Below are 16,268 nucleotides of genomic sequence, written 5' to 3' on the forward strand. Positions count from 1 at the left end.
ACTGAATAAAAGTCCTACCTGCATACTGTATGAAGTGGGCAATTCCCGCCCTCCCCACGACGACCGCCGCATCCATCCCATCAATGGAACCAATCCCCAATCCCCACCACCCCTTCAACTGCCGATCCACACCCCATCCACTCTAACCTCCCGGCACCATTCAAAATCACGACATCCACGCCTCAATCTCACCATCCTCACAACGTCACGAAAAAATTCTCCAATCCCCCCATCAAAGAAACTCTAAGACGCCATAGACCACTTCCATCATCGCTGCATATCCCTTCCGAAATAAGCCTCCGGACCGTTAGGGATCCGGATTTGATAGGTGGAGGATGGGTGCGCGCGGGGGCAAGAGGGAAGAGCCTCGGGAGACTAGAAGCTTGGGTGACTAGGGAGGTGAAGATGTCGTCTTTTGTGGCTGTTGCTTGTCATGAGGAGGGGATCTTGATTGGAGTGTATTTAAGCCTTGGGAGCTTTTATAAAGGAGTTTCTTTGTTTCATCAGTACCTTGGAGCTTCCTGTTTTGTGCATTTCCGGATATGATGTGATTGAGTTTCAGGGCGAGATAAGATACGGAGAGTATCGTTGTGGGTTGGGACCCAGGGTACAAATACAAGTACAAGTAAGTACCTATCCACATACCCTTTGGACTTAGTTTTTGGGTTTTGTTTCTGCCTGAACTGGATATTGTACTCGAGTAACTTGGGCGCGGGACTTACGAGTCTCTTCGCCTTTTCTCAACCTCGAAATTGATCCCAAGCCAGGAAGTCAGAGTCCACTCTCAATATCCATCCATCTATACTAGCGTATCCCAAAATGGCGACTTCTACATCCCACCCACAATCTCTTAACGAGAAACTCGGCCTCAACCAAGACCAGACTCATAACCATGTCCTCTCCGAGAAGAGCGAGAAGCAAACACCCAGCGGCACGCCATCCCTCTCTTCAGAGGAAGCATTCACGAACCCGACGGGAATCGATGAGAAGGCGCTGGTGAGGAAGTTGGATTGGAAGTTGTTGCCGCCGTTGACGTTGTTGTATTTGTTAAGTTTTTTGGATAGGAGTAATGGTATGCTCAAATTTTGTTCGTCCAGTTCTCTTGGTCTATTGTTTGAAGATTGACTTGGTGGGAGAACTGAAATGAGGAAGAGGTGGGAAATCGGAGGAGTGGGAGTAGAGGGAAATTGGGATATGAGGAGGAATATTACACTGACGGGGAATAAATAATAGTGGGTAATGCCAAGTTGGAAGGCTTGATCGATGACCTCCATTTCACGGGAAATGAGTATCTGTTTACACTTACGATATACTTCATCGGCTATGTATGTCCTCCTCCTCTCCCCTCTCCTCAACCATCCCCAAAGTCTTGAAGCCCCACACTAACCTCCTCCCCTCTACCAGGTCCTCTTCGAAATCCCCTGCAACATAATCCTCAAACGCACGACACCCCGCTTCTGGCTCCCAACCCTCATGCTCGCTTGGGGAATCGTAGCAACTCTCCTCGGCGTAACTCAGAACTTCGCCGGTTTCGTAGTCGCACGGTTCTTCCTCGGCGTTACGGAAAGTGGATTATTTCCTGGTGTGGTGTTTTATCTGAGTATGTGGTATAAGAGGACCGAGACGCATTACAGGGTCGCGCTTTTCTTTTCGGCGGCGAGTTTGGCGGGCGCGTTTGGTGGGATTCTGGCGTTTGGGATTGCGAAGATGGATGGGGTGGGGGGATATCAGGTTAGTGAACTTGTTTTTTGTTTGTCTTGGCTAGGTTTGGGGATGATTTTTTCGGGCTGTTGGGATGGTGCTGAAAGTTGAGAGTAATGTTACTAACTTCTCGAATAGGGATGGAGATGGATTTTCATCTTGGTACATCTCATCTGGAAGAGTCCGAACTTGGGTAAACATGCTGACATATTTACAGGAAGGTCTTCTAACAATAGTTGTTGCAGTAGCAGCATATTTCTTCATCCAGTAAGTCCAACTTTCCCTCTCCTAAGCGACTCCTCAGCACTCGATATAGATGGTAATTCTGACTCTATCTTAGCAATTATCCATCGACAGCAAGGTTCCTCTCCGAGCCTGAAAGAGCGTTCATCAAGGCACGTCTGAAGTCTTCTTCAGATGCCACCAACGATGAGAAATTCTCTTGGACCAATGTTCACGCTGCGCTTGCGGATTATAAGTAAGTACACTCGGCTAGCTCTGTTCGACAGTATATGGGTTGCTTCTCAAATATGAGATGTCCATTTAAGATTACAACACTGACTTCAAACCAGATGCTGGCTCTACGGAATGGGTTTCCACACCATGTCTCTTCCTCTCTACACCCTATCCCTCTTCCTCCCCACAATCATCAAACAACTCGGCTACACCGCCGCCCAAGCCCAACTCCTCACCGTCCCCCCTTACGCAGTCGCCACAATCCTCACCGTCATAATCGCCATCCTCTCCGAGAAAACCAAAAAGCGAGCCCCCTTCATCCTAGCATCCACCTCCCTCGCTATAATCGGCTACATCATCCTCCTCACCGCACCAACATCCAAACCCGGCGTCTCCTACACTGGCACCATCTTCGCCGCAGCTGGGATCTACCCCTCCACCGCTATCGTGCTCTCCTGGCCAGCAGCCAATGTCAGCGGACAGTCGAAGCGAGCAACTGCTACGGCGATGACGATTACGATTGGGAATCTGGGGACGGTATTAGGGACGCAGTTGTATAGGCCGAAGACGAGCCCGAGGTGGTATTTGGGCCATGGATTTGCGTTGGGTTATTTGGTGGGGAATTTGATTGTTGTGGGAGCGCTTTGGGGGCTGTTGGAGAGGGAGAATAGGGCGAAGATTGCGAGGAGGGAGGCGGGTGAGAGTGGTGGTGATGGGGAGGTGAAGAATGATGAGGATGTGAGATGGTTGTTTCAGACTTAGATGATTGTGGGAGACTTAAATTGTGAGATAAGGCCCTCTTAACCTGGTGGTACAAAGTTCGTGATGTGGGAGGATACTGGGTTTTATGATGCCCACAGGTTTCACTGGGTCAACTATGCTCAAACAATAACGTTAACAACAAACTTCTTCCACTCTGTACCCCAAGGCATGACGTTCTGACACTTCCATTTTCCGGTACCTCCAAAACTCGTTCATTGGGCTCCTTCTCAGATCCTCATACCAGATGTATCTATATTAGTACAGTAGAACTTCAGAATTTCTCTAATGTCTCTTCAGCTCCACATCTTATCTTCAATTTCAGATGTTCCTCTCTCAAGACCGTCACAGAGATAGAATATACTTTTTCCAGCTTCGCAAACCAGATCCTCACCGTCTCATACTCCTCTACCCGCTGCCTGATGGTAAACACCAGATGTTCCTTTGTCAACTGTACATCGTCGTCGTCTCTTTGCATGAGTTTGCTCTATAGTAATTGAACTAGACAGTCAATAACCGATTTTGTGGACATAAACCATCCCGATCATGAAACTTCCCCGACCAGCAATTTGCACTTGACTTTTAAAACGACAACTTCACGAATGATCCAGATATAACACAACTTTGAAATTGAAGATACCCTAGTTATAGATCTATCGACAACCTTATTCCAAAATCTTGCCGGCACTGAATGTAATTTTTGAGTGACGGTCAAGCATGGGAGCAAAAGGCGTCTTGCATTCGGTCACGTGCTATATAGCACAAGATCATTCGAGGGTCTGATATACCCTTAAATACTAGGCAGAAAAAATGCTACATAGCTTGTAGCTGTATTCAGAGTCATTATCAGCACTCATACCACTAGTATATATGCATTCTACGAGTCAGGAAACTATTCTGAGGGCCTCAGGCTTGAGAATGACAGATCTGCGTTAGGAAGACGTCTCCGTGCTCATTAAATGTGCAGGGGCTAACGACTGTGCAGCCATGCAATTACAGCGTCCAATGACGATTATTTGAAACGTTACATCTGCAGAAGTTCTTGTCGCGCGCTTGACTTCGCGCCAACCTCCTTCAAAAAGCCGAATCGGTGTTCGGATGGGGCACGCAGCCAAGTGCCAAAGATTCCCTTTGGCATAATAGTCGTCCTCCTGTTGTTAGCGGCTAAGCGTGGACAGAACGGGAACAAACTACTATGGGACCTGTGGGGAGATTTTAGCGCTCGCCGGGGATGAACGGATACAGTCAACACGCACGTCGGTGGACACACCCTGTCTACCTGTCTCACGAGGAGGCGGAGGCCCACTGGGCCCAAAACAGTCACATCCTTCCAGCGTGGCGCCCAAGCCCGTCACAATACCGGCCGTGTCTCCTCCTAGTCGAGTGTACTTGATGTAACTGTCAACGAGCGTCTGAGGTTAGCCAGGGTGCGAAAATAGCACCCAACTTTCCCGTCTATCGTTTTGACATGGCAGGAGAAGAAATTGTGTCTTGGAACGAAGTTGATGAAGCTTTGGAAAGGAAAACGCTTTGCTAGAGCTTTTCCAGGGGAGCATGATATCACAGGGTAGTGTACAACCGCCCATTTTTAACCTACTCTAAATGTTTGGAGAATCTGTACCCCTCGTACAAATTCAGCAAAAGCGTCAGAACCTTCTCATCTTCATTGATGAGCCAGGTCTTTGTCCTGCTCTGCTTCTCCGTGGCTTAATTAATGGCGCGTATACTGGAAAGTTCAACACATCTTGAAACCAAAACTTTTCTGCTATTCTACATGAAGGTATGCTGGGTGGTTGAGAGCGAGGACGTCGAAGAGGTTTTTGGGGATGGGGAAAGTGGGGTAATTGACATTGTGAGGGAGAATCTCCCACAAATCGTACAGGATTGGAAGCCATTGTCATTGTTTGGTTGAGGCCACTAAAAGTACTTTGAGCCACAGGCTCGCTATTTCCGAAGGCATGTTCCCTTTCCTCTAGGAGAGGACTTCCCCTTACTCCCCTTTTTTGGCGGGAAGGGAGAACCGAGCGTCTCGTCTGCGTAATTGTGTATGGCAGACGTGAACTGCATGGTGCGATAGGGAGGCATGCTTTCGAGCAAGATAGTCGTGTTTCTCGGCTTAGAGACTAGAGGGGAGATAATTAAATGTCATCAGTCGACGTGAACTTTTGACAATGTACTTTGCCTTGGTTCAAGAACCATCACTTCTATCAGCACTTCTCTGAGCCCACCTGCTGTTTTTCTCGAAATCCGATCTCTCCTCGCCAGTCAATTGCTCCAGCCCCCTCTCCCGGATTCCAGCGAACAGGTCGAGGGCTTCTTCATACCGCTCATTCGAAGTCCATCCATCACGGGCAACAAATCCTTCTAGACTGTCCCAGAAATCGGCCTGTTCGTTGTACCCTTCAGCATCCCGCACATGATTCCGTAGATCTTCTTCCGAAAAATGAATAGGGCAAGCGGCATCATGTTTCATCTCATCCCAGTATCTGCAAGCTTTACGTTAGCTAAAGTTTTCTGGAAGGGGTGTAGCAAAGCAGGACATACCTTTCTAATCTGATGAGGCATTGCCTGAACGATAAAATCCCTCCTTCCCAAGAATCCTCAGCAAACGCGATGGTCTGTTTTCTTACTGTTCTTTGTGGGACATTGACGATATCAGTTAACAACGGGTTTGAATCTTCAGTCTTCGACTCGTACAAGTACTGCACGATGGATTTCTGAACCTGACTCGAGACCTCGACCTTTTCATTCCCTTCCATGGTCTCATAGTCGTCAGGAAGCCTCAACATAACTTCGCCAGCGTAATGCACCAACTTCGGATAGCGGTATTGAGCGAAAAGAGGTCCAGCCCACGTAGACTGCCAGTCAATGATGCAGGTGACTCGTTCATCTTTCACAAAAAGATTTGATGCATGCAAGTCCCAATGCCAAAGAGTAGAGCGAGCCATTCTCTCATCCTTCGGTAAGATGTAGGGGCAAATAGCGAGATATTTCTTGTAAAGCGCGATATGGGCATCGGGAGATTCTTGGGCTACCGATTTTTGGAATATGTTCGGTGTCTTTCGTGGTGCGTACTGACTCAGCCAGGTGACTTGGTTGTTGGCTAGAGCTTTGAGATAGTCGTCAGCGCTTTTCCCTAGAAGTTGTTAGCCCAGAATTCCATGTTGTATAGTAGCTGGTTGGTCTCCCACAAGGCCCTCGGTCCACTGGCATTGAGGTTTGATCCCTTCTCCAGAACGCATGTTCTACTACTGGGCCAATTGTGAATCGCTCTTCTACTTCTTGCTTTAGATCTTCCGAAATATCGCCAGAAACCTCTGCTTTTTCGCATCCTGGAAAGGAATCTTTTGCAAAGTATATATTGCCATATCTAAAGATGTCAGTAGTCTTCTAAGTCGTATCCCAGGGTGACAAACCGGGAGAAGGACACCGAGAGCAGCTTCTGCTCAATGGATATAATATCTTCAACAATTTTAACTTTGGAATGTAGTTCCATATCTTCCCATATATCTCCGAGCGACGTCCCGCAAGCCTCCTCCATTAGAATATATTCTGCTTCGACAGGATTGTCCGACACTGCACTCCAAGCGTGAACTTTTGGAACAGGTAGATTGAGGATAGTTCTAGCCTACAGAGGCAAGGCAATATATCAGCTTTCAACGTCTTCAATCAAAATCTGGGGGGAGCTTACAAAGTCCATTGTAGCAACTTCAGAAGCGGTGGTCATAGACGGTGGGCCAGCATTAGGACATGGTATACGTGCAATAGCAACCGATCCATTGTCCATAACTAGCTTGAATACTTTGTTGTAGCCCCCCTCGTCCAATTTAGTGATTGAGACACAAGACTTTGCGCCGATGCTCTCAGCGCCAATACGCTTAAGCTCATCAACATTGAACTTCCTATATCTTTCTTGAAGTCGCTCCTCCTCATCCCATAGCCATCTCCCACTAGTGTAGCGAAAGAAATGCTCATTTTGCAGCGCCTTTGACTTTACGGACGCAGATGCGGATGTGGACATGGACAGCCTTCGAGACAATTTGCTCCAGAGGAAACGGTGCATCATCGTAGTTCGTAGTAAGTCGATGTTTGCGGTGGGATACTCGATTCGATGCGCGGAATCGAGATGCTGTTTGGGTGTTGATATTGATGGTATGGACGGAGACGGGTTAGCCACGGCATGATCCGCTAGGGTACTGTAAGATAAGATAAGCGCTAGCACTCCCGGCGCTTATGTACGTACGGAGGTAGTATACCCATACCTCAAGTGGGGTCTTAGCCCCTCCTCCTAATTCCATCACTATCCTCAAATCGCCCGCTGCGGCAGAATCCCTACCTTGGCCCTTCAATTATACGTTTCCACGGCACTTCCAGCATTCAGCCAATCTCCCCCCTGCTCTGATTCTTGTCTGCGAACAGGCTTATTAAAGGTTGTTCCAGAAGGGAAGGAGATAACATTTCCAGTCTGGTATAACCGCCCACCCCCAAAACCTGGCACTACTTTAGATTCAAGATGTTACACGAAGGCGCCTAGCAAAGAACTCTTATAGGCTGTCTCGGGATGATGGCAGGTGGAGGCTCCTCGAAAGACTTCAACAAAGCGAGATCGAGCATTGAGGAAGCAGCACGAGGCAATATCAAGAGCGAAGTTCGTGCAGACTGTACAGCAACAGTCAAATACATGTTTATCATATCACCGCAACTTCTTCACAAGCTCCGTCAAGATATGCTAGGCCCCAAGGTTTTGGACAGCATTATTCAAATAGACAGACGATGGCACGGTCGAAAGCTCGTTCATTGGTGACCTAGCTAGTCTCTTACTAATCATCAAGGGCACGAGCAGAGACTTGGAACTCACAGCCGAGCAACCTCATATCCTCGACCGCTAGTAGTACTATCATTTACCTTTTTTTTTCTTGGAAAGAGGATGCAGAAGTGCTTTGGGCAGGCCGAGTGAACGCTGGGGTTGCCTGAGAGGTGGGCTGAGGCCATTGGGTGAGAGCAGATTATCTGGGAAGCGAGATGTTGGTATTGAGATAAGTACGCGCTTTGAGTATGTTGGGTGAGACTCTTGGCTGTGAAGGAGGAAGTTTGGGAGATGATAGCGAATAGACCGTCGGGCTTACTGCCTGATAGAGGTCCAACGCAGGAAGAGTACGGGTCTATAGGACGAGAGAAAAGTGCACTCGAAACAGGCGCCCTCAGCAGTATCACTTCTGGCTGTAGAACAAGGTTCAAGTATGTAGCAACAGTAGGAGGAATCCAACACAAGGCCGATATAAAGCTTTCATGGTGCCCGGATTACTTTTTCTATATCTTCAACACTTAACAACATTCATAACCCAAGCTCTGATCTATATTCTTAGCGCTTTTCGGTGTAAGCAATCTTCACCCCTTTTGTTAAGCATATATTCTGACGCGTTATCTAGCTATTAAATCCCCAAAGCCCTTTCCATCCGTCTCGAAGCTCAACTCGCATCTTGAAGTACTGCCTTCCCCTTGACCACACTACAGTATTCTGGCTGACCCCAAGTAGTACTTCTAAATGGTCCACTCAATCTCCAAATCGACTGTCAAAAAGTTCCTCGACGGTGTAGGATGGTCTGGCATCTTCAAAAAGGTTGAAAACACCACCCGGGGTACTCGTCTATATCCTACCAATAAAGCCAAGGATCAAGCAGAGAACATGCGGTTTGATGCTGGTTCTCAGGTTGGGGACAAATTCGAGATTATTCTGCAGCCAAATAAAAACGCCGCGAATGCTGCTGTCAAGAAGGCTGCGCAGGTTGACAGCCATCAAATTCTTGCCAAAGCTTTAGTCAATAAGAATTCTACTAAGGAGGAGGTTCAAAAGGCTATTGTTGTTGATTTTGCAAAGAGAAAACAGGGATGAAAAGAGGACGTCATGGATGTCTTGGCATGTATGCACGTTGCTCAATGGACATCAACATGGTCGAATATGTGTTCGGTCCGTGAAGATCAGGACTCAAAGGCTGTTATTTCTGACACTCACGTTTGTTATGATGCTCGGTGCGAAACAATGAAACATCTAGATGCACTGCAAATCTTGTATTCTTAGATGACCAATAACCATATCTATACATCATTGTATCAAGTCTCAAGTGGCATTAGTAGACGATGACACCTTCCGTGCAAACTTTGAATATGAGCTTTGGTTACACTGGTGTATTATCGGATGAAGAATCAGATATTCTTAATGTATGTTGCAACTGAGGGTAAGAATCTCCATCTATGCTGCTTGATTGGAAAGATCCCAGATGAAACACAATATTTGCCTTTTTCTTCTAGATTTATAATGTATATGTGTGCTCGCTACTGCTTGGAACCATATAGTAGTCCCCAGATATTTTACAAAAAAAATGATGTTATACTTGGGAGAGAGTCTGGGCATCTCACATGTGCATGCTGTAAGCTCGTGACAGATGTGAGGCTAAGAGCGCGTATACTGAGGAGAAAGCTATTTATACATCTCTAGCTGTGTTTCATGTTCACGCACTTACGTATGATGGGCTGGATCCTGCTCGAGAAATTGCGGAAGCATCAGCTCTGATCACCAGTTCCGCTCTTCGCTCTCTTTCTTGCCTGATAGCAAACGCTGGCCGTCCAGGTTCGACTACTGGCCGCGCCTGTTCGAGCTTGAACCACCCTAGTTCTCCTCCCTCAAGATCGCAGCTCTTTGCTAGCACCTGCACTTCGTTGCCGCTCAAAATACTATTATCGTCGCTGATTAATAACTCACTTCTTCGTGGGGTAGGAGATCTAGCATCATCAGCTGTCCTATTATAAAACCATGTCAATGTTACGTCAGTGTGATTACATACTGGATTGTGGTAGTCGCTCCATTATTGCACTGGTTGGGTTCCTTGTTCATGATTCCAAGCATCCACCTCTTCTCGTGCAAAAGATGTCTTTTATTCTCTGCGTCTTTTCACCGTCGCAAGCGAGAGACTTGGCATTGGACATAGCACCGCCACCTCAAATATGGGCGAACGTCTTCCTGTGATGGAGACAGTCATTTACAGGAGCCCTGGATCAGCTCGTAGCATATTCGCTTCACTCTTGCCTGTTTGTAGAATACTCCAAGCAGACAAAAACCATTATCGAAGGACTGCGCCAAGCGAGTAGTCGCGTGACCTAGGATGTCTCGAAAATCCTTCTCAAGTTGGGATGGTCATGGTTACAGTACCACCACTGTCTCCGACTCGTAAATGCCGGCCTCATCCGGCCTTAGCAATAACAAGACCGAGTCCTAAAAGCCAATGAACAACTTGAATATCACATCCGTGGCATGCCTCCTCATTGGCAATTGTATCGCTTGGAATCTTGGTCCTCGGAACACCGGCGCGTGCCAAGTTTGAGCCGATATTCCAAGACAAAGCATACTCCCTTTATTCAATAGGGCGACAAACGGTCGTCTCTTGTACATGAGATTCTGACCAAACAATTGGTTACTCGGCCCTGGTAATAGATAGTCTCCTTCTTGACCCAGTGAATGAGGACGTAAGGCTCTTGGAAAAGACCCAGGGAGGAAGCTCACACGACACTACCCCAGGAAACTTGGCAACCTGCAGGATCGCCAATGTCAGCGCTGACATCCGATATACGTCCAGATTCGTTTCACTGCTGTAGTGTTTCACTGACTTGGAAGAGAGATGCCAGTTTAGTTTGTGAGTACCGACAGTATGGGGACCTTCTCCCCACACGCACAGACGAAGATCAGGCAATGGGTCAATATAACCTTGAGGCAGAGAGCACTTGGTTACATGACCTAAAAATGATCAAACCTATTTTATTGTGCTCAGGTATGTCTGGTGTCTCCCTCACGCACCTTGGACACTAAACCGTAATCGTTCAAACGAGGTATCCTGATCAGCTGAGTGGACAAGAACTACATTAATCTGCTAGTGGTCCATGATAAAGGGGACTTGATACGGCAGGTCCTAGAATCTTGTCCAGTGATATGCTGATGCCAATTGGCAAAAGAGGTAGGTGATAATTCGTGGCTGGAAGTCCAGATTTGCCAACGCTCTTGGAAGCCATGGAACCGAATGTTGGCGCCGTCACCATCTGTGTACGAGAGCTGACATCAAGATAAAGGATCAGTTATCTGCCCGTGATGGAAAGATTTTCCAGGTTTTGAGAGTTGCATTGATGCATCATTTCAAATCGGTTGCGCTCAACTTCAGTGACCTGACTTAGTTGATTTCGATTCTTATGCAGTAACTTGAGACGTCCTGCAGCCATGAACGCATTACGGAAAGCCGTCAATATCTTCGCCCCTGCGGCTCAGAAATCCGAAGATGGCCGTGACAAGTGGTCTTCTCGTCCAGCATTCGTGCTCGCTGCTATGGGTGGTGCTATCGGACTAGGAAATATCCTGCGATATCCTTCTATCGTCTTCAACAACAACGGTCTTCAATGGTTCATTCCATACTTCATCGCTCTTTTCTTCCTCGGTATTCCGGTCTTGTTGCTTGAGATATCTATCGGTCAAGCATACCGGGGCGGATGCATCGTCGCCTACGATCATATCAGCAAGCGAGCGAAGGGTATAGGATTGGCTGTTATCTTCAATGGCTATGTTGTCACCACATATTATGTGCCGATTCTGAGTTTCGTCATGAAGTACTTCCGCAATTCGTTCACGTCTCCATTGCCGTGGACTGGCAGGACTAGCGAGTTTTACATGGACGACGTCGTCGCAAATGTTGATCCTGTTCCTGGGACGTTCAACAGTGATGGTACCGTGGCTACCTACACCGACTACCCAGGTACTGGTATCATACCTGAGACAGCGGGTTGGGCGGCCTTCATATTCTTTGTGGTGTGGCTTTGTATGTTTAAAGGTGTTGGACTGACTGGGCGTGTTGTCTACTTCACTGTATGTTCCCCATCCGGAATTGGTTTTAGATTCCATGACTAGTCTAAAGCATGCTGACGTTCTGCTTTATATAGATGGGCATACCGATTGTGACCATCATTATTCTTATTGGTCGAGCGGGAGCCCTCCCGAACGCGATTGATGGCATTAAATTGTATATGGGTGTCTGGTATGGCCGCAATACATTTCATTCCCTTTTTGATGCTTCGAGATATATTCTGTGAAACATTGCACCAAATACATGCTTACTCTATCTCAGGCATAGCGAGAAGCTTGGTGCACCAAAAATTTGGCAAGAGGCACTGGGTCAGATCTTCTTTTCCATTGGTGTCGGATTCGGATATTTCACATCGTATGCATCGTACAACAGCGAATATTCCAACGCCGTACAAGACGCTCTCATTATCGGCTGCAGTAACAGCTTGTTCGAGATTTTTGCTGCCTTTGCGGTGTTTGGTGTCATTGGATTCCTAGGACGACGTCCGGACCCCGAAAATCCCTTGAGCAGCTTCCAAGTCGGCTTTCTGACCTATCCCGAAGCGGTTGTCAATATGCCAGGCGCAAACTTCTGGTCCGTCTTGTTCTTCTTCACCCTGATGCTGCTCGGAATCAGCTCAAGTTTTGCTTTGCTTGAATCCATCGTCACTATGATAATGGACAGTCCTAAGGGCAGAAATATGTCTCGGTCTATTATCTCCACCGTGATTGTCATCATAACATTCCTGATATCGTTGATGTACTGTACCGAGTTCGGATTCTATCTTCTGGACGCTGTCGACACCTGGATCAACTACTTGGCTCTCTTCTTCGTTGTGTGGTGCGAGGTTGTATCGGTAACCATGATCTATCGCTTCAAGGATGTCGTGAACCAAGTCGGACTTCCTGCTTTTCTCATCTTCAACGGAGGCTACCTAGCAGCTCAAATTTTCGGTCTGGTCATTGCCCACGCAACAAATATACCAGGAGCTGGAGCTGGCTTCGCCTTTGGAATCTTTTTCTTGTGCTTCGCTATCTCGGTCTTCATCTCCCGTACCCCGGACAGCATTGCGCCTCGATTTTGGGGAGGTAATGTCTTCCTCACGAAAATGTGGTGGTTGTGGTTTTACTCTGTAAGCATTCCCCGCCCCTGTGACATACACCATGGTAGGATGATTGCTAACAGGTGGACAGGGCAACCAACTCACTCGTGATCTAAACGTCCATGTAGCTCTTGGCAACAATTGGGCTATTCCAGTGTTCTGGGCCCCAGTCCTCCGGTTTATCTCGGCGCCGATCTTGGCCATTGTGTTTTCTTTTGCATATCCCGCCTTTCATCCCAACCGTGGTGACCCAACTCACATCTTCGGGTTTGCAATTGCACATTGTAAGTGCACATCTCACTCCTTCGATTTACAGAGCCGTAGAAATCGTGTCGAATAACTACTAACTCGAGTTTAGTGGTCATGTTTTTTGTCGTTGGGGGTTTAGTCGTCCCGAAGGCTCTCGATGTTTTCGTTCCGGAATCACATAGAGAGATCAGGGATATACCGACGGTACCCAATGTCACCATTGGTACAACAAACGGCCAAGAGTCGCTTGAGAATGGCCAATATACCCCTGATGGAACTCAATCAGTAGAGAAGTAAAGCTGAAGCTTGCGAAGATGACAAGGTCTTGCCTATTTTGTGTGAAGATATTAACAGGTCATATGGTGGCCAAGAGGCGCCATTCGTTGCATATAAGAAATGCAGACCCCTTTGTTGAGCTTGATTCTCCCTCCTACAGAGGCTCGCTTAGCAAATGGAAAGAAATGCAAGACAACGGGCAACACATGTGGTATCAATGTTCTAAGATATCACCTTGAATAATATTCTACTTTCCCTGATGAGTTAACAGATTAAGATAAGTGAATTTGTGATGTACACTCCGCGGTTTCCCACGCATATTCAATTTTGCCCATTAGAATAGTCCCGGCAAGATTTTACCAGTGGCACCGCACACCTCAAGGTTAACCTCCATCTGGGCCGCAATACCGGACCTGAAACAGCAGAAATGCAATTATGCGAGACGTGGAAGACGACTTGTAGTCTAGATTCTCTCCAATTTTCGAAGGAAAATCGCCGTAAACATCAAGGCAACGGTTGTCTTTACACAAGCAGTTAGCTTCGACTTCAGACTCGGAGAAGCACAAGTTCAGGGCGAGCATCAGAAAGTAGTACTTACTGACCCAACATTAAACCACTGGGCAGCTCTCAAGCCACTCAGAAAACCGATGTCGCCCAAAACGATATCTGATTTGCCTTGGACGGTCGTCTGTACGCCTGTTACAATAGCCAGCCCCAATGAACGTCCAACATTGTTCGCTGTTTGCAACAAGCCATTTCCCAGTGCCTGGTCTTCAGATGGTAGCTGTTGCGCAATGAAGAGACTAGCGACAGGCCAAAAGATGTCCACTGAGACAAAGGCACATTGCGGGGAAACCGTATGCCCAGTATGATGTTGAGTGTGGCTGGAGAGGTACTGCGAAGAGGAGGGGAGATACAACGCCGCAGACGAGTCCGAAGGTGAGCATGTGATATCCTGATATGCGTGAAAGTGCTAGCGGCATTATAAAGGAAACAAGAACTAAGAATTCAATCATAGAGCATTAGTATCTAGTACATGAGGGAACGAGTGAAGCTATGATTGTTCTTACGGCCAGTAACACCGGCAGGTACGAATCGTAGAGTTGTGTCCAGCACGCCAAGCCCTAGATAATCTTGATAGCTAGATGTGTCCATTGTCAGCTGCTGTCAATCCTCAAGACTGTTGTACATCAATGGACTAAACATGGAAAGCGTGAATGAGTGTTAAACTAGCACTTACAAGAATGTTGCAAAAATGAGAAAACTATTAAAAGAGCCATAAAAACAGAAGATAACGATAAACATGGCAGAAAACTGGAAGTCTTTGAACATAGAGACTCTCATCAAAGGCTGCCGTTGCGGATCGATCTCTAAGTGGTGTTGCCAGAAGATGAAAAATACCATCAAAAGTAAAGATACACCAACAATCGTCAGAATCCATGGGGCCGTCCAACCGACGACATTAGCTTGAGCAATGCCAACCAATAGCAAGAGTAGAGCAGTGGACACCATAGCTGCACCAATCCAATCTATAGAAGATCGTGTGCTACCCCGTGCGTCTTGTGCTGGCGATTCAGGAGCAGGTATAAGCACGAAGGCTATCATTGTGATAAGAACGGCTGGAATAGAAGGGATCCAGAACACCCATTTCCATGACAGATAACCTCCTATGACGCCACCAGCAATATTTCCAAGTATGGATCCAAGTGACGCAGCAGCTGAGAACGTGACGAAAGCTTTGTTTCTTGATTTACCCACAGGAAATGTCGACGCCATAATCCCAACCGCAGATGAGACAGTCGCAGCGCCACTCATACCTTGCAAGGCGCGCAGTGGATAGAAACATATCTCATTGGGCGAAAATGGCATGGCTATACTTGCGATTGCGAACCCAGTCGAACTGCCCAGGTAGATAATTCGATGTCCGTAAACATCTGCAAGTCGTCCCCAGAGGAGGATGAGGCATCCTGAAGCAATGTTGTAAACTGAGGTAGCCATTTGCTGTCGTTGGGTTGGGATGTTCAAATCATGACTGATAGAGGGCAGCAGAATGACAACGGACTGCACATTGAATACCTATTCATATCGTTAGAAGATGACGAGAACACAAAAATTTCAACAAAAAGTGAATATACACTCAGGAAGCATGAGCATGCGAGGCTACCGACAAGAAGTACTGCTCTTGCTCGGGATCTGCTTGCCGGGTTGGGGGTTTCTTGTTGTGGTTCTGGTTTCGCGTCCATCTGGCTCGAGCTTGGATCGTGTTTGCAACAAGGACTCTGATTTTCATCATCCATCAATGTAATCTCTTGATTTTTACCAATATGTTGAAGCTGTATCACACCTGCAGACAAGTTTCCCGAGTTCGTCTGTACAGGTAGGATGTCGTGTGACATTGTTGAAAAACTGAAAGTAGATTTTGCTCTTGTTTAAATCAAAAGTTGAGTTTGCGAAAAACAAAGAGTGACTTCATGTGGATGATAGTAGTTCCTCAACTACCTGGGTCATGTTAACGTTAAAATACTGTAGGTAACTGTCCTTGCAATGAGTTGGCCGGCTCCACTACCCTGGAGCCGGAGAGAAGTAGACCAACATTCGGCTTGAATAAGCGGATTTAGAACTGCTTGAGATATACATGTATTCTTACAGCCAATCCTCTTGATAGAATAGGGTGGGGCAAGCTCAGCAGTATCTGCATCAAGGCTCTGCTCCGAAATCATATGGAGATATTGGTTCTCACTATGCCGTTTTTCTCGCTTGTTTTGCGCAATCGGCTTGGCTGGTCAATCAGTGAATAAAACCTGGCGGTTCCGAGCACACGTCTGCATAGAGTGTGCATGGCGCGA

At 47.1% G+C, this 16,268-nt stretch overlaps 6 protein-coding genes across 6 annotated transcripts; 3 read left to right on the top strand and 3 right to left on the bottom strand.

The window, feature by feature from the left end:
• The first annotated feature begins 1 nt into the window (after position 1).
• On the top strand, positions 2–3,747 carry ONS95_004207 (uncharacterized protein). Its single transcript, XM_058497556.1, has 7 exons — positions 2–1,072; positions 1,234–1,325; positions 1,405–1,731; positions 1,840–1,863; positions 1,919–1,968; positions 2,042–2,179; positions 2,274–3,747. Exons 1-7 carry the CDS (start codon positions 820–822, stop codon positions 2,917–2,919), a joined length of 1,530 nt encoding a protein of 509 aa, XP_058352281.1. The 5' UTR covers positions 2–819; the 3' UTR covers positions 2,920–3,747.
• Positions 3,748–5,104: 1,357 nt separating this feature from the next.
• Positions 5,105–7,234, bottom strand: AIM9_2 (Phosphotransferase enzyme; the record flags this gene model as incomplete). The annotated part of the gene is made up of 6 exons (XM_058497557.1): positions 7,179–7,234; positions 6,608–7,112; positions 6,333–6,544; positions 6,108–6,286; positions 5,461–6,052; positions 5,105–5,402 (listed from the first exon to the last, which is right to left on the bottom strand). The coding sequence occupies exons 2-6, from the start codon at positions 6,980–6,982 to the stop codon at positions 5,105–5,107; spliced, it is 1,656 nt and encodes a 551-aa protein (XP_058352282.1). The 5' UTR covers positions 6,983–7,112; positions 7,179–7,234.
• Positions 7,235–8,461: 1,227 nt separating this feature from the next.
• On the top strand, positions 8,462–8,809 carry ONS95_004209 (uncharacterized protein; the record flags this gene model as incomplete). Its single annotated transcript, XM_058497558.1, has 1 exon — positions 8,462–8,809. One exon carries the CDS (start codon positions 8,462–8,464, stop codon positions 8,807–8,809), a length of 348 nt encoding a protein of 115 aa, XP_058352283.1.
• Positions 8,810–9,425: 616 nt separating this feature from the next.
• On the bottom strand, positions 9,426–9,820 carry ONS95_004210 (uncharacterized protein; the record flags this gene model as incomplete). The annotated part of the gene is made up of 2 exons (XM_058497559.1): positions 9,426–9,696; positions 9,759–9,820. 2 exons carry the CDS (start codon positions 9,818–9,820, stop codon positions 9,426–9,428), a joined length of 333 nt encoding a protein of 110 aa, XP_058352284.1.
• A 309-nt stretch (positions 9,821–10,129) lies between these two features.
• Positions 10,130–13,682, top strand: ONS95_004211 (uncharacterized protein). Its single transcript, XM_058497560.1, has 5 exons — positions 10,130–11,818; positions 11,893–11,987; positions 12,078–12,927; positions 12,989–13,181; positions 13,256–13,682. Exons 1-5 carry the CDS (start codon positions 11,180–11,182, stop codon positions 13,441–13,443), a joined length of 1,965 nt encoding a protein of 654 aa, XP_058352285.1. The 5' UTR covers positions 10,130–11,179; the 3' UTR covers positions 13,444–13,682.
• Positions 13,683–14,451: 769 nt separating this feature from the next.
• On the bottom strand, positions 14,452–15,818 carry ONS95_004212 (uncharacterized protein; the record flags this gene model as incomplete). The annotated part of the gene is made up of 3 exons (XM_058497561.1): positions 14,452–14,563; positions 14,663–15,498; positions 15,558–15,818. The coding sequence occupies 3 exons, from the start codon at positions 15,816–15,818 to the stop codon at positions 14,452–14,454; spliced, it is 1,209 nt and encodes a 402-aa protein (XP_058352286.1).
• Between the last annotated feature and the right edge of the window lie 450 nt (positions 15,819–16,268).

Source organism: Cadophora gregata, assembly GCF_030347475.1.
Source record: "Cadophora gregata isolate MNR1 chromosome Unknown scaffold_14, whole genome shotgun sequence".
Classification (NCBI taxonomy): domain Eukaryota; kingdom Fungi; phylum Ascomycota; class Leotiomycetes; order Helotiales; family Ploettnerulaceae; genus Cadophora; species Cadophora gregata.

What these genes read in the sequence shown, in the direction of transcription:
- ONS95_004211 (XM_058497560.1), top strand. Translation starts at nt 11,180, where the DNA reads ATGAACGCATTACGGAAAGCCGTCAATATCTTCGCCCCTGCGGCTCAG. An exon ending in GGTGGTTGTGGTTTTACTCT is followed by an intron (nt 12,928 to 12,988) that starts GTAAGCATTCCC and finishes ACAGGTGGACAG; the next exon opens with GGCAACCAACTCACTCGTGA. An exon ending in CGGGTTTGCAATTGCACATT is followed by an intron (nt 13,182 to 13,255) that starts GTAAGTGCACAT and finishes ACTCGAGTTTAG; the next exon opens with TGGTCATGTTTTTTGTCGTT.
- ONS95_004207 (XM_058497556.1), top strand. Translation starts at nt 820, where the DNA reads ATGGCGACTTCTACATCCCACCCACAATCTCTTAACGAGAAACTCGGC. An exon ending in TTTTTTGGATAGGAGTAATG is followed by an intron (nt 1,073 to 1,233) that starts GTATGCTCAAAT and finishes AATAAATAATAG; the next exon opens with TGGGTAATGCCAAGTTGGAA. An exon ending in GCAGCATATTTCTTCATCCA is followed by an intron (nt 1,969 to 2,041) that starts GTAAGTCCAACT and finishes ACTCTATCTTAG; the next exon opens with CAATTATCCATCGACAGCAA.